Source organism: Cervus canadensis, chromosome 5 (assembly GCF_019320065.1).
Source record: "Cervus canadensis isolate Bull #8, Minnesota chromosome 5, ASM1932006v1, whole genome shotgun sequence".
NCBI classification, from domain to species: Eukaryota; Metazoa; Chordata; class Mammalia; order Artiodactyla; family Cervidae; genus Cervus; species Cervus canadensis.
This window is the reverse complement of record NC_057390.1, coordinates 22,767,915-22,782,089: the sequence shown is the minus strand read 5'-3', so window position 1 is coordinate 22,782,089 and position 14,175 is coordinate 22,767,915. Positions and strand designations below refer to the sequence as shown.

Below are 14,175 nucleotides of genomic sequence, written 5' to 3'. Positions count from 1 at the left end.
TTCTGTGTCTCTTTTTCTGTTTTGCATATAGGGTTATCGTTACCATCTTTCTAAATTCCATATATATGTGTTAGTATGCTGTAATGTTCTTTATCTTTCTGGCTTACTTCACTCTGTAAAATGGGCTCCAGTTTCATCCATCTCATTAGGACTGATTCAAATGAATTCTTTTTAACGGCTGAGTAATATTCCATGGTATATATGTACCACAGCTTCCTTATCCATTCATCTGCTGATGGGCATCTAGGTTGCTTCCATGTCCTGGCTATTATAAACAGTGCTGCGATGAACATTGGGGTGCATGTGTCTCTTTCAGATCTGGTTTCCTCAGTGTGTATGCCCAGAAGTGGGATTGCTGGGTCATATGGCAGTTCTATTTCCAGGTTTTTAGAAATCTCCACACTGTTTTCCATAGCGGCTGTACTAGTTTGCATTCCCACCAACAGTGTAAGAGGGTTCGCTTTTCTCCACACCCTCTCCAGCATTTATTGCTTGTAGACTTTTGGATAGCAGCCATCCTGACTGGTGTGTAATGGTACCTCATTGTGGTTTTGATTTGCATTTCTCTAATTATGAGTGATGTTGAGCATCTTTTCATGTGTTTGTTAGCCATCTGTATGTCTTCTTTGGAGAAATGTCTGTTTAGTTCTTTGGCCCATTTTTTTGATTGGGTCATTTATTTTTCTGGAATTGAGCTTCAGGAGTTGCTTGTATATTTTTGAGATTAATCCTTTGTCTGTTTCTTCATTTGCTATTATTTTCTCCCAATCTGAGGGCTGTCTTTTCACCTTACTTATAGTTTCCTTTGTAGTGCAAAAGCTTTTAAGTTTCATTAGGTCCCATTTGTTTATTTTTGCTTTTATTTCCAATATTCTGGGAGGTGGGTCATAGAGGATCTTGCTGTGATTTATGTCGGAGAGTATTTTGCCTATGTTCTCCTCTAGGAGTTTTATAGTTTCTGGTCTTACATTTAGATCTTTAATCCATTTTGAGTTTATTTTTGTGTATGGTGTAGAAAGTGTTCTAGTTTCATTCTTTTACAAGTGGTTGACCAGTTTTCCCAGCACCACTTGTTAAAGAGGTTGTCTTTTTTCCATTGTATATCCTTGCCTCCTTTGTCAAAGATAAGGTGTCCATAGGTTCGTGGATTTATCTCTGGGCTTTCTATTCTGTCCCATTGATCTATATTTCTGTCTTTGTGCCAGTACCATACTGTCTTGATGACTGTGGCTTTGTAGTAGAGTGTGAAGTCAGGCAGGTTGATTCCTCCAGTTCCATTCTTCTTTCTCAAGATTACTTTGGCTATTCGAGGTTTTTTGTATTTCCATACAAATTGTGAAATTCTTTTGGTCTAGTTCCGTGAAAAATACCGTTGGTAGCTTGATAGGGATTGCATTGAATCTATAGATTGCTTTGGGTAGAATAGCCATTTTGACAATATTGATTCTTCCAATCCATGAACACGGTATGTTTCTCCATCTGTTTGTGTCCTCTTTGATTTCTTTCATCAGTGTTTTATAGTTTTCTATGTATAGGTCTTTTGTTTCTTTAGGTAGATATACTCCTAAGTATTTTATTCTTTTTGTTGCAATGGTGAATGGTATTGTTTCCTTAATTTCTCTTTCTGTTTTTTCATTGTTAGTATATAGGAATGCAAGGGATTTCTGTGTGTTAATTTTATATCCTGCAACTTTACTATATTCATTGATTAGCTCTAGTAATTTTCTGGTAGAGTCTTTAGGGTTTTCTATATAGAGGATCATGTCATCTGCAAACAGTGAGAGTTTCACTTCTTCTTTTCCTATCTGGATTCCTTTTACTTCTTTTTCTGCTCTGATTGCTGTGCCAGAACTTCCAACACTATGTTGAATAGTAGTGGTGAGAGTGGGCACCCTTGTCTTGTTCCTGATTTCAGGGGAAATGCTTCAATTTTTCACCATTGAGGGTGATGCTTGCTGTGGGTTTGTCATATATAGCTTTTTATTATGTTGAGGTATGTTCCTTCTATTCTGCTTTTTGGAGAGTTTTAATCATAATGAGTGTTGAATTTTGGTCAAGGCTTCTCTGCATCTATTGATGATAATCATATGGTTTTTATCTTTCAATTTGTTAATGTGGTGTATTACATTGATTGATTTGCGGATATTAAAGAATCCTTGCATTCCTGGGATAAAGCCCACTTGGTCATGGTGTATGATTTTTTTAATATGTTGTTGGATTCTGTTTGCTAGAATTTTGTTAAGGAATTTTGCATCTATGTTCATCAGTGATATTGGCCTGTAGTTTTCTTTTTTTGTGGCATCTTTGTCTGGTTTTGGAATTAGGGTGATGGTGGCCTCATAGAATGAATTTGGAAGCTTACCTTCATCTGCAATTTTCTGGAAGAGTTTGAGTAAGATAGGTGTTAGCTCTTCTCTAAATTTTTGGTAGAATTCAGCTGTGAAGCCATCTGGTCCCGGGCTTTTGTTTGCTGGCAGATTTTTGATGACAGTTTTGATTTCCTTGCTTGTGATGGGTCTGTTAAGATCTTCTATTTCTTCCTGGTTCAGTTTTGGAAAGTTATACTTTTCTAAGAATTTGTCCATTTCATCCAAGTTGTCCATTTTAAGTGGCATATGGAGCTGCTGGTAGTAGTCTCTTATGATCCTTCTGTATTTCAGTGTTGTGCTGTTGTTGATCTCTCCATTTTCATTTCTAATTTTGTTGATTGGTTCTTCTCCCTTTGTTTTCTTATGAGTCTTGCTACATGGTTTGTCAATTTTGTTTTTTTTTCTCAAAAACCCAAGCTTTTTTAGTTTGTTTGATTTTTGCTATGGTCTCTTTAGTTTCTTTTTGCATTTATTTCTGCCCTGATTTTTAAAGATTTTCTTTTCCTTCTGCTAACTCTGGGTTCTTCATTTTCTTCCTCTCTAATTGCTTTAGGTGTAGAGTTAGGTTATTTATTTGGGTTTTTTCTTGTTTCTTGATGTGAGCCTGTAATGCTATGAACCTTCCCCTTAGCACTGCTTTTTACAGTGTCCCATAGGTTTTGGGTTGTTGTGTTTTCATTTTCATTCATTTCTATACATATTTTGATTTCTTTTTTGATTTCTTCTATGATTTGTTGGTTATTCAGAAGTGTGTTATTTAGCCTCCATATGTTTGAATTTTTAAAAATTTTTTTCCTGAAATTGAGATTTAATCTTACTGCACTGTGGTCAGAAAAGATGACTGGAATGATTTCAATTTTTTTGCATTTACCAAGGCTAGATTTATGGCCCAGGATGTGATCTATTCTGGAGAAGGTTCCATGTGCACTTGAGAAAAAGGTGAAATTTATTGTTTTGGGGTGAAATGTCTATAGATATCATTAGGTCAGCTGGTCCATTGTGTCATTAAAGTTTGTGTTTCCTATGTTAATTTCTGTTAGTTTTATCTACCTAGTTGTGAGTATGGGGTATTAAGTCTCCCACATTATTGTGTTACTATTAATTTCCTCTTTCATTCTCGTTAGTGTTTGCCGTACATATTGCGGTGCTCCTATGTTGGGTGCATATATATTTATAATTGTTATATCTTCTTCTTGGATTGATCCTTTGATCATTATGTAGTGTCCTTCTTTGTCTCTTTTCACAGCTTTTATTGAAAGTCTATTTTATCTGATATGAGTATTGCGACTCCTGCTTTCTTTTGGTCTCCGTTTGCATGAAATATTTTTTTTTTTTTTTTTACTTTCAGTCTGTATGTGTCTCTTGTTTTGAGGTGGGTCTCTTGTAGACAGCATATATGGGGGTCTTGTTTTTGTATCCATTCAGCCAATCTTTGTCTTTTGGTTGGGGCATTCAACCCATTTACATTTAAGGTAATTATTGATAGGTGTGGTCCCGTTGCCATTTACTTTGTTGTTTTGGGTTCACGTTTATACAACCTTTCTGCATTTCCTGTCTAGAGAAGATCCTTTAGCATTTGTTGAAGAGCTGGTTTGGTGGTGCTGAATTCTCTCAGCTTTTGCTTATCTGTAAAACTTTTGAATTCTCCTTCATATCTGAATGAGATCCTTGCTGGATACAGTAATCTAGGTTGTAGGTTATTCTCTTTCATTACTTTCAGGACGTCCTGCCATTCCCTTCTGGCCTGGAGGGTTTCTATTGATAGGTCAGCTGTTATCCTTATGGGAATCCCTTTGTGTGCTATTTGTTGTTTTTCCCTTGCTGCTTTTAATATTTGTTCTTTGTGTTTGATCTTTGTTAGTTTGATTAATATGTGTCTTGGGGTGTTTCGCCTTGGGTTTATCCTGTTTGGGACTCTCTGGGTTTCTTGGACTAGAGTGGCTATTTCCTTCCCCATTTTAGGGAAGTTTTCAGCTATTATCTCCTCGAGTATTTTCTCATGGCCTTTCTTTTTGTCTTCTTCTTCTGGAACTCCTATGATTCGAATGTTGGGGCGTTTCACATTGTCCCAGAGGTCCCTGAGGTCTGTCTCATTTCTTTGATCCTTTTTCTATTTTCCTCTCTGCTTCATTATTTCACCATTTATCTCTACCTCAGCTTAATCTATCCTTCTGCCTTCCGTTATTCTACTTCTTGGTTCCCTCCAAAGTGTTTTTTGATCTCATATCATTGCATTGTTCGATTTTTAATTGACTCTTTTTTATTTCTTCTAGGTCTTTATTTAAACAATCTTTTTTATCTTTTTCAATCTTGTCTCCAGGCTATTTATCTGTAAACTCCATTTTGTTTTCAAGATTTTGGATCATTTTTATTATCATTATTCTTAATTCTTTTTCAGGTAGATTCCCTATCTCCTCCTCTTTTGTTTGACTTGGTGGGCATTTTTCATGTTCCTTTACCTGTTGGGTATTTCTTTGCCTTTTCATCTTGTTTAGATTGCTGTGTCTGGAGTGGACTTTCTGTATTCTGGAGGTCTTTTTATTGTGGAGGATTTACCCAGTGGGTGGGGTTAGACGATTGGCTTGTCAAGGTTTCCCGGTTAGGGAAGCTTGCGTCAGTGTACTGGTGCGTGGAACTTGATTTCTTCTTTTTGGAGAGCAATGGAGTGCCCAGTAATGAGTTTTGAGATGGATCTATGTGTTAGGTGTCACCTTGGGCAGCCTGTATGTTGACATTCGGGGCTATGTTCCTGTGTTGCTGGAGAATTTGCGTGGTATGTCTTGCTCTAAAACTTACTGGCTCTTGGGTGGTGGTTGGTTTCAGTGTAGGTATGGAGGCTTTTGGACGGTCACTTATTGCTTAAAGTTCCATGTAGTCAGGAGTTTTCTGGTGTTCTCAGGTTTTGGGCTTAAGTTTCCTGCCTCTGGATTTCAGTTTTATTCTTCCTGTAGTCTCAGGACTTCTCCAACTATACAGCACTGATAATAAAACTTTTAGGTTAATGGCGAAAAGATTCTCCCCTGTTAGGGACACCCAGAGAGGTTCACAGAGTTACATGAACAGGAGAAAAGGGAGGAGGGAGATAGAGATGAGCAGGAGGAGAAAAAGGGGGACTCAAGAGGAGAGAGACAGATCTACGCAGCTGTCTGTTCCCAGAGTGTTCTCCGTATCTCAGACACCTACAAGGATTCACAGAATTGGATTGGGAAGAGAAGGGGAAAGGAGGAAATAGAGGTGTTCTGAGGTAGAAAACAGAGAGTCAAGATTGGGAGAGAATAATCTTCGGTTTAAAGATAGGGCTTCTCTTTTTTTTTTTTTTTTGGTAAGGTTATAGTGTAGTGAAAATGAAAATGAAGAGTAGTAGAGGAGTTCTAGAGGACTTTAAAAGAAATAAGAGAAAAAGAAAAATAGAAAATAAAAGAGAAAACGGAAAAGGAAAAAAAGAAGAAAAAAGAAAAAAAAGAAAAAAAACAAAAAAAAAAGAAAGAAAAAAAAATTTTTTCTTTTCCCCTAATTAAAAAAATCGTAAAAATCTATGTAAATGAAAGTTAAGGAGTAATGGGGGAGTAATAGGGAATTTTAAAGGAAAATAAAAGAGAAAAAATAAAAAAGATATAAAAAGAAAAAAAAATTTTTTTTTTCCTTACTTAGAAAAAAAAAAGTAAAAATATATCTAGGAGTTTCTCTGGAGCTGCTGCGGTCAGTGTGGGTTCGGCTCAGTTTCAGATAGCTCCTCGTTCCAGCTTACACTTCTCGATATCTACAGGGCCCTTCCGGTGAAGTCGGTGTTTTCTACAGGGATTTTAATCTGTTGCACCAGTCCCTTCTGAAGCGGTTCCCTTTGTTAATTTGGCTTCTGTTTGCCGGTCTCTTCAGAGCCTCATTTCCGCCCTGACACAGGCGGGCGGAGGTGGACTCTTATTCAGTTAGCTAGTTCCGTTGCGCTGCTGGGAGGGGCTGACGCTGCGGGGATGGGCTGGCGCTGCGGGGGCGGGGCTGGCGCTGCCGGGAGGGGCTGACGCTGCTTTCTCCGTCTGCGCTGCTCAGGCTCCCGGCTGTTCTATATGGAGCGCGCCCCGCGCTGCGCTAGGTTCCAGCCCTCGGGTGTTACACAAAAGCGCGGAAGGAAAAGCTGCGCCTGCTTGAGAGTCCTTTTTGATTATCAACTCTACCATTGTCTTATTTTTTTTCCTAATGAAGCCTAATTTGGCATTTAGTTACCCTAGTTGTTTGTTTTGTTTGTTCAGTTCCTATGTTGTGTCTCTTTTGTCACCTCATGAACTGTAGCCCGCCAGACTCCTCTGTCCATGGGATTTTCCAGGAAAGAATATTTGAGTGGGTTGTTATTTCCTTCTCCAGGGGATTTTCCCTACCCAAGGATCTCCTGCATTGGGAGGTGGACTCTTTGTCATTACACTATTTGGGAAGCCCCAGTTACCCCCATATCTTCATCTAAAATAAAGAGAAAACCTGTTGTTTGAAGCATCCTTTTGGGTTTTAATGGAAACAATGACTGGTTTGGAAATTGACTTCAATTCTGATACACATCCCCCTTTTTTTTAAGGGTTCAAGGAATTTTTCTGTAAGCAGTTCTAGGAGCAGTATAGCCAAAAACGATGGCTTTCTTCTGTAAGTATATAATTGGATTTGCTAAATTGATAAGAAAATAGACTCTTATGTTGTTTTACTTAGATTTCTGTTTGTTTCCACACATAGCAGCACCAATATGAAGTGGGTACAGTTTTCAAACCTACACGTTGATGTCCCCAAGGATTTGACCAAGCCTACGGTATGCACTCCCTATTTCTTGGCATAAGAAGGTACATTATCGATAAATTTTCCTCCTTATTTCATTTGAGGCTGTTTCCCAAACACTTTATGAATAAAACAAATGTGTTCTAGAATACTGGCAGACCCACAGTGAGCCTGAGGAAAGTATTCTCTGATATCCCTGAGTGCTCAGGGTTGCTTCCAGGCTGTCAAGGTGAGAGCTAATTGAATAAATTACTTACCCCAGATAACTGTGGGAATGAGCTTTTTGCTTTTAGCTCAGTACAGTGTGCAGAGTTGTCATAATTAGTGATGCTGAATACTTGGTATTATAGAAGCGGTTTGTGTGGTGGGGAGTGGGGGTGGGGCCTTCAGGTCTTTATTTTCATTTTAAGACAGTGAGTCTGGGCCTGGACAATGCTTTATTGTTCACAGTGAGCATTATCACAAGCAAAATCCAGGAGCAGTGTGTAACCTTGTTTTCTTTACGTGAAAGTCATGGTTCCATCAACCCAGTTTTTGGGTTATTTGTAGTTTTTATAAAATCCTTACAAGTTCCAAACCAAATGCTTGCAGTCCCACCCCTCAAAAATAAGCCCCTTTAACAGTTTGGTATGAATCCTCTAAACCTTTGTATGTAATCGTCTACGCACACCACACACACCAAAATGGAACTGTGATATATCTAATGGACTGCTGGTTCAGTGTTGTCACTTTATAGCATGTGTGAATGCCGGGTCTCCAGGTGCCTGCCTGAGCCAGGCCTGTAAGGAAGTGACAGGATGACCACAGGGGCAGGCTGTGCCCTTTCTGAGCAAACAGCTGCTCCTTGCTATAGCCCCTGTGTTATGTGGAAAATCAGACCTAGGGATGTCATATTGTATACATTTTCCACATGAAATTCCAATATTTATGTGAAATCTTTCGATTTTTAGTATTTGTAACATTCAAAATATCTTTAAAACCCTATAGAGACCAGTCATTACACATCTTAGGGCCATATTCCCCCTCTGTTGTCCCTTCACTTAAGAGTAGTATACAAGTATTTTCTGTTCTTCCAACAACCATATTTGGGGGTACTTGCGAGTGAGTATCTAGTTTCCTGGTGAATAAGTAGATCTGCTTTCAGGGACAAAGTGATTTAACTCTGAAACATCGGATTAGTAATATAAATTGTTGGTTTGATGGATGAATGAAGCGAGGGTAATTCACGTCTTGGAAGAAAGTCAGAAATGTCAAACCCATTATTTCTAAGATCATTAAGTATTAGGGTGGAAGAGGTAGAAGTTAGTTGTATGATCAGTGTCATAACATTTTAACTAGAAATGAGTCATTTTTCTATTAGGGCAGGCAAAATAAACATGGACAAACCTAATAAAAAGAATATGAGTAGCAACAGCTCGCTTTTGTTTAATGATGTTTATAATTTATAAGCACTTAAATCTGTGCTCTCTTATTTGTTCCCAGCAGAAATGCCATGAACTGTAGCACAGGTATTGTCCTGTTTATATATGAGAGGACTAAAGTGCAATGAGATTAGTATATGACTTGCCTGTTGTCATTTAGCTTGAAGTGGGAGAGTTTAATTCTCAGTCCAGTTCTTCTGACCAAGCTAGTTTTATTAACAAACCCCTAAATCTTTTCCTGTTGTGTATTTGGGGTTCAGTAACTTAAGCTAAAGGGTTCCATTGGTGATTTTGTAGGTTGCTTGAAAATCCTTTTGATTCAAACTGTGTTATAACTGATTCTTAAGGGTCATTCTGGAGTCTGAATGTAGTTGTATTTAGATATTTAAAGATGTTACTCTGTGTTTTTCTCCCCACTTACTAGTAAACTGTGAAGTTGTTCAGTTGAGGATAATATTTTAAATTTTCCAGTATAAATATTAGAGGAATCACGACTGAAGCTTTTCTTCTTGATTTTAAAATTGCAGATAACCATTTCTGATGAACCAGACACATTATATAAGCGCCTGTCAGTTTTAGTAAAAGGCCATGATAAGGCTGTATTGGACAGTTACGAATATTTTGCAGTGCTTGCTGCTAAAGAACTTGGTATCTCTATTAAAGTGTAAGTATGATATTTCTTATTCTGACCTGTTAGCTGCTATAACACAGTCAGGAAAATGGTGCCAGTCCCAGCTAGGTCTGATCCCTTAAAATGGGACAGAAACTCATGATGGAGAGAGTTGAGGTTTGTTATTCTAAGCAGAATCATTCCTTCCTGTCTACCAGAATTTTAAAATACTAGAATGAACAAGGAAAATGAAGGAATCCTTTCTCTAGAAATGGCACAGACATAGGAGTCCGAAGAAGCCTGTGTGTCTGAAATCTCCATGGGGCAGGGAGGTGGATTAGGTGAACACGCAGTTTTTCAGACCTGTTGGATTTGATGATCTTTGCTATTATATCCATTGTTTTAAAACTGCCTTAAGAAACATCACTCAACCCAATACTTTGATGCATGAGTAGAGTGACTTCACACGGCCTTGAAGTCTCTGCAGGGTCAAGTATAACCACCTCCTTTGTCTTGCCTTCTGCTCTCTGATGCTGAACAAGACTCATTTGGAGCTTTGCCAGTCTTGCCTTCTAACTGAACTGAGGGAACTCACACGTTTCCCATAACAGACTGTAGTTTGTGCTTACCAATGTATCTGTAATGCACACAGCAGATACCACAGCTGTGTCCAACACACGGTGCTGCTCCCCCAGTTCATACATTTGGTCTATGCAGGACCCAGCGGTGTGAAAGCCAGAGGCGTGTGTGTGTATGCGCCCGAGCACTTGGATGACAAGGCTTGTTTTTTGGGTCTCTGGCAAATGTTCCTGTTGCTGTCTGCGCGTTTATTTTGCCTGAGCTTTATGGCAACAGTTGTTAGAGATGACATTCTTAACAAATGGAAGTCTGTAAGTGATAGTTAATGCCTATAATTGAGCGTGAGCCTGACCTACAAAATTGTGGAATCATGCTTTGATATCAGTGACTCAGGTTTTAACATCACTTAAGTGTCTTGCTTTGCCCATTAATTTTCTAGACATGAACCTCCAAGGAAAATAGAGCGATTTACTCTTCTCAAATCAGTGCATATTTTCAAGAAGCACAGAGTTCAGTATGAAATGAGAACACTTTACAGATGTTTAGAGGTGAGTTTATTTCAGATATTCAGGCTTTTTTTTTTAATGCCCCAAATTTCACACGAGTGCGTCATAACTTTCCTTTAACTTTGCCTGTGGGCTTCCTTTCAGTCAGTCCATGTCCAACAGTTGTAAAGAAGATGAGTGGTTTTTGTGTTTATGGAAGAAGCATGATAGAAAAATATTCAAGTAAAGCCATCTTTCAGAGTGTTTGCCTAGTCGCTCAGTTGTGTCCAACTCTTTGTGACCCCATGGACTGTAGCCTGCCAGGCTCCTCTGTCCATGCATTTCTCCAGGCAAGAATACTAGAGTGGGTTGCCATGCCCTCCTGCAGGGGATCTTCCCATCCGAGGGATTGAACCCAGGTATCCTGCATTGCAGGTGGATTCTTTATTGTCTGAGCCACCAAGGAAACCCTTTTTGGAGTAGTTCAGACTTTAACTCAGGAGTGCACATTATGTTGACTAGTATTTTTAATAAGAAACGGCAGGCAGTTTTTTTTTTTAATTTGGCTGTGACAGGTCTTAATTGCAGCATGCAGGATCTTTCATTGTGGTGCACAGGCTTCTCCCTAGTTGCAGCATGGTCTTAGTTGCCCTGTGGCATATGGGACCTTGGTGCCCAGGATCCACATCCCCTGTGTTGGAAGGCAGATTCTTAACCACTGGAGAGCCAGTGAAGTCCCTATGTTGACTGATTTTTATACACTAAGCTAGCGTTGGAATAATTTTGCTTATATTTCAGAAACTCTAGCTAAGTTTTCACACAACTCTAATAATTCTTTTCTCATCCTCACTGAATTCTCCACATCCATGATAGCCAACATTAAGGTTTTTCATTCATTGATTATCATTCATTTGTGCAGCCACCCAGGCCAGCACAGTCTTGTAGTTGAGAAAAGCATGGGATCTGGGGTCAGCCAGCCAGGTCCAAGCACTAGCATTTGCTGGCTGTGTGACCTGTGCCTTACTTAAGTCCTTCATCTTTAAATTGGAAATAATAACGGGACTCATCTCTCAAGGTTAATGTGAGGATTAAATGAGTATTTATCTAAAGCACTTAGACTATTTTGTCACACAATAAATGATGGGTAAATGTTATTAAAACAATTGCTTGTGCATCTTTTATAGGAGAAGCGCTGTACTAGGCATTGTATTAAGACATTGCCCTACCCTTAAATGAAAAAGAAAAATCCTTAATTTTATTCACCTCACCATAGAGCATACAGGAAATCTTATACTAACTGTCTTATGATTTAATTTTTTGTTTGCTTTTGAGTTATTTTGTGAAATTCTCATGCTGTTCTGATACCATGTTTGCCATCTGGGTTTCATGGAGCCCTGACTTTAAGGCATTTGGGAGTAATATTTCTCCAGTTCAACCAGAGGAACTACATTTTTTTCCTATTGGGATTCTGAAGATTCCACTGATGAAGAAATGACTGCTGATTTTACCCCACCCCCCAAAAAAGTCTTAAAATTTCTACAGCATAGCATGAACCAATTTCATGTCTGAAATTTTAGTTAGAACATCTCACTGGAAGTACAGCAGATGTCTACTTGGAATATATTCAGCGAAACTTACCTGAAGGAGTTGCCATGGAAGTTACAAAGGTATGGCTTGAATTTCTACCTCAGTTGCAGGGAGGTCTATTATATCATTGTGTTGATACATTGCCGCCTGATCCAGCCGCCGCAGTGGAGGGGAGGACCTGGAGGCAGACTTGCCCCAGTGGTTGGGCTGTCTGCCCCCTGACCCCCGGCCCCCAGAGCAGTGGGGGCAGCTCAACAGAATGCAGCCCACATCCTCCCAGAGCAACTTCTGATGCCTCTTCCTCTTAGCAGTTGTCTCAACACAGGTTCCACATTGATTGGTGGTCCCTGGAGATCACTGAGGAACAGCAGATTATATATGTGAGAGTTTATCTGCCACTGAGTTTCCTTACCTTGTTTCAAAGTCCTGCAGCAAGATGAGAGGGTAAAAGAAAAAGGTCAGAGGCCTTGAGGGAAGAGAATGCATACATTCAGTTTGTGGCTAAAAAGTTCAGTTAAGTCTGTTATACTATAATTTTGTTTTTCTCTCTAGACAAGATTAGAACAGTTACCAGAACACATCAAGAAGCCAGTTTGGGAAACAACACCAGAGGAAAAAGGAGACAGCAAGTCATAAAGTCCCACAGTGACCACTTGTGCCAGGATGTGGAGTGAACCTGTCAAGTGGAGGGACCCTCCAGTGAGGGCTATTTCATGTCTACCCGACTGCTCTCCTGAGGCCACAAGGCCTGATCAGTGGAACGCAGGGATCAGAACTTTATGATACCCTGGACTGTTTTACAAGAACCACTTTATCTGTTCTTTTATAAGACTCATATATTTCAGTTCTGATTTTTAAAAATATGAGCAAACCATTTGGTCTACTCTGTGCCAAAACAGTCAGATTTACATTTTGTTATTCCACTATTGTTTAGTTATTAGTTTGTACTGATTGTGATTTCTGTCTTTTCATTCATCTAAAAATGAGTGTTCCACATACTCATCACACACATTTTTTTCTTTTGAGGGACCTAGAAGGAACCTTTGGTTAATTAAACACTGAGCAGTTCGAGTTTTTGATACCTACCTTATTAGTGTAGGCTGGCATATGAGAGTTTGGGATGGTGAGCTCCAAGTTTTGCCCCATGTAAGCATTACATTCTTAAAAATGGATGTACTTTGCGGCAGATCAAGCATGTTTGTGACTTGCACTGAACCCCTCTGGGGCTGCCTAGAAGGGTCACTGTAATGGAATTTGAGCTCTCGAGAAATCACTATTGGTTCATTCATCCTGTAATTCGTTTTTTCAGTAAGCTTTTCTTTTGTTAGCTTTGCACCCAGTACTGTAGTAAATACCAAAAATAGAATAGCAGTAATGGCTTTCAAAAATTGTGCAAGGCACAAATAAATACTTTTCCTTATTAAGTTCCATGCTGATAAGACCTCTTTCTTTTGGTGAATAGCACTCTTTTTGTTTGGAGATGTCTACTTTTCCATGAAATTAGATAGTAGTAAAAAGCTCTGAAAGAGGCAGGATGACAATGGGCTGAGGCTGTTGGTGTATCAACCCCAAGGGACTGATTCGTTTCCTTTTTACAGAAGAATCAGGTGCTTGTCTTGTGGTTTCCTTCTCATCTTTGGGGTAGTTATGACTTCTCAGTTTTCCCCCCCTTAGACTGGAGTCCCTGTTCTCTTTTCCTGACCTGCTATCAGGTATGAGTGTTCTGAATGCACTCTGCTTATGTATCAGACTTACGTTACTGTCATTAACTTGAAAAGAATTACAGCCTTGTCCACCAAGACCTCATTCTGTTTTCAGCTCAGTTGTGGACTGTCATTCACAAATGTATAAAGCATGACTAGCCCAGGTATAAGCCCCAGGATTAAGAGCTAATCAATTAAACAGAAGCAATATAATAGTAAATATACATAACAGAGCAGCCATTGTGGCTCATTTTCACTATAAAAAGATTCTTTAAAAGTAAATACAGACCCACATCTAACTGTTTTTGTGCTTTTATTACAGACGGTATCTCACATAATTATAATAGGATGACTTGTGCACACTCACCTCTGGTGGCTCTCCTTTAAAGGTATACTTCCACTTCCACCTGTTTTCAGACTAAAGTAGCCTGTAAACCAGATTACTTAGCTCTTCACATTATATATTAAAATCTCACTTTAAGATAAATACAGAGATAAACTACACACTAAAACTAGTGGTATTTCCTTGACATAAGTAATTGGCATATTTGAAGCCTACTTCATATAAACTAGGTAACTTCTTTATCCTCAGACTGAGAAAGTTTTGTTTGTTCTTTTAAATTGGGTCTCCTGAGTAAAATGCGCATTCTGAAAATGAGAATTAAT

General features: G+C 39.0%; 1 protein-coding gene across 1 annotated transcript in view; it reads left to right on the top strand.

Annotated features, from left to right (window-relative positions):
* The window catches only part of LOC122442456 (28S ribosomal protein S10, mitochondrial-like), a 43,226-nt gene extending 29,418 nt beyond the window's left edge, over positions 1-13,808 (top strand). The window contains exons 4-9 of the mRNA XM_043470334.1: positions 6,934-6,998; positions 7,086-7,158; positions 9,073-9,209; positions 10,174-10,282; positions 11,797-11,886; positions 12,359-13,808. Of these exons, the coding sequence (XP_043326269.1) occupies positions 6,934-6,998; positions 7,086-7,158; positions 9,073-9,209; positions 10,174-10,282; positions 11,797-11,886; positions 12,359-12,442 (558 nt within the window). The 3' untranslated portion in view covers positions 12,443-13,808. The remainder of the gene's footprint in view (positions 1-6,933; positions 6,999-7,085; positions 7,159-9,072; positions 9,210-10,173; positions 10,283-11,796; positions 11,887-12,358) is intronic.
* The last annotated feature ends 367 nt before the right edge of the window (positions 13,809-14,175 follow it).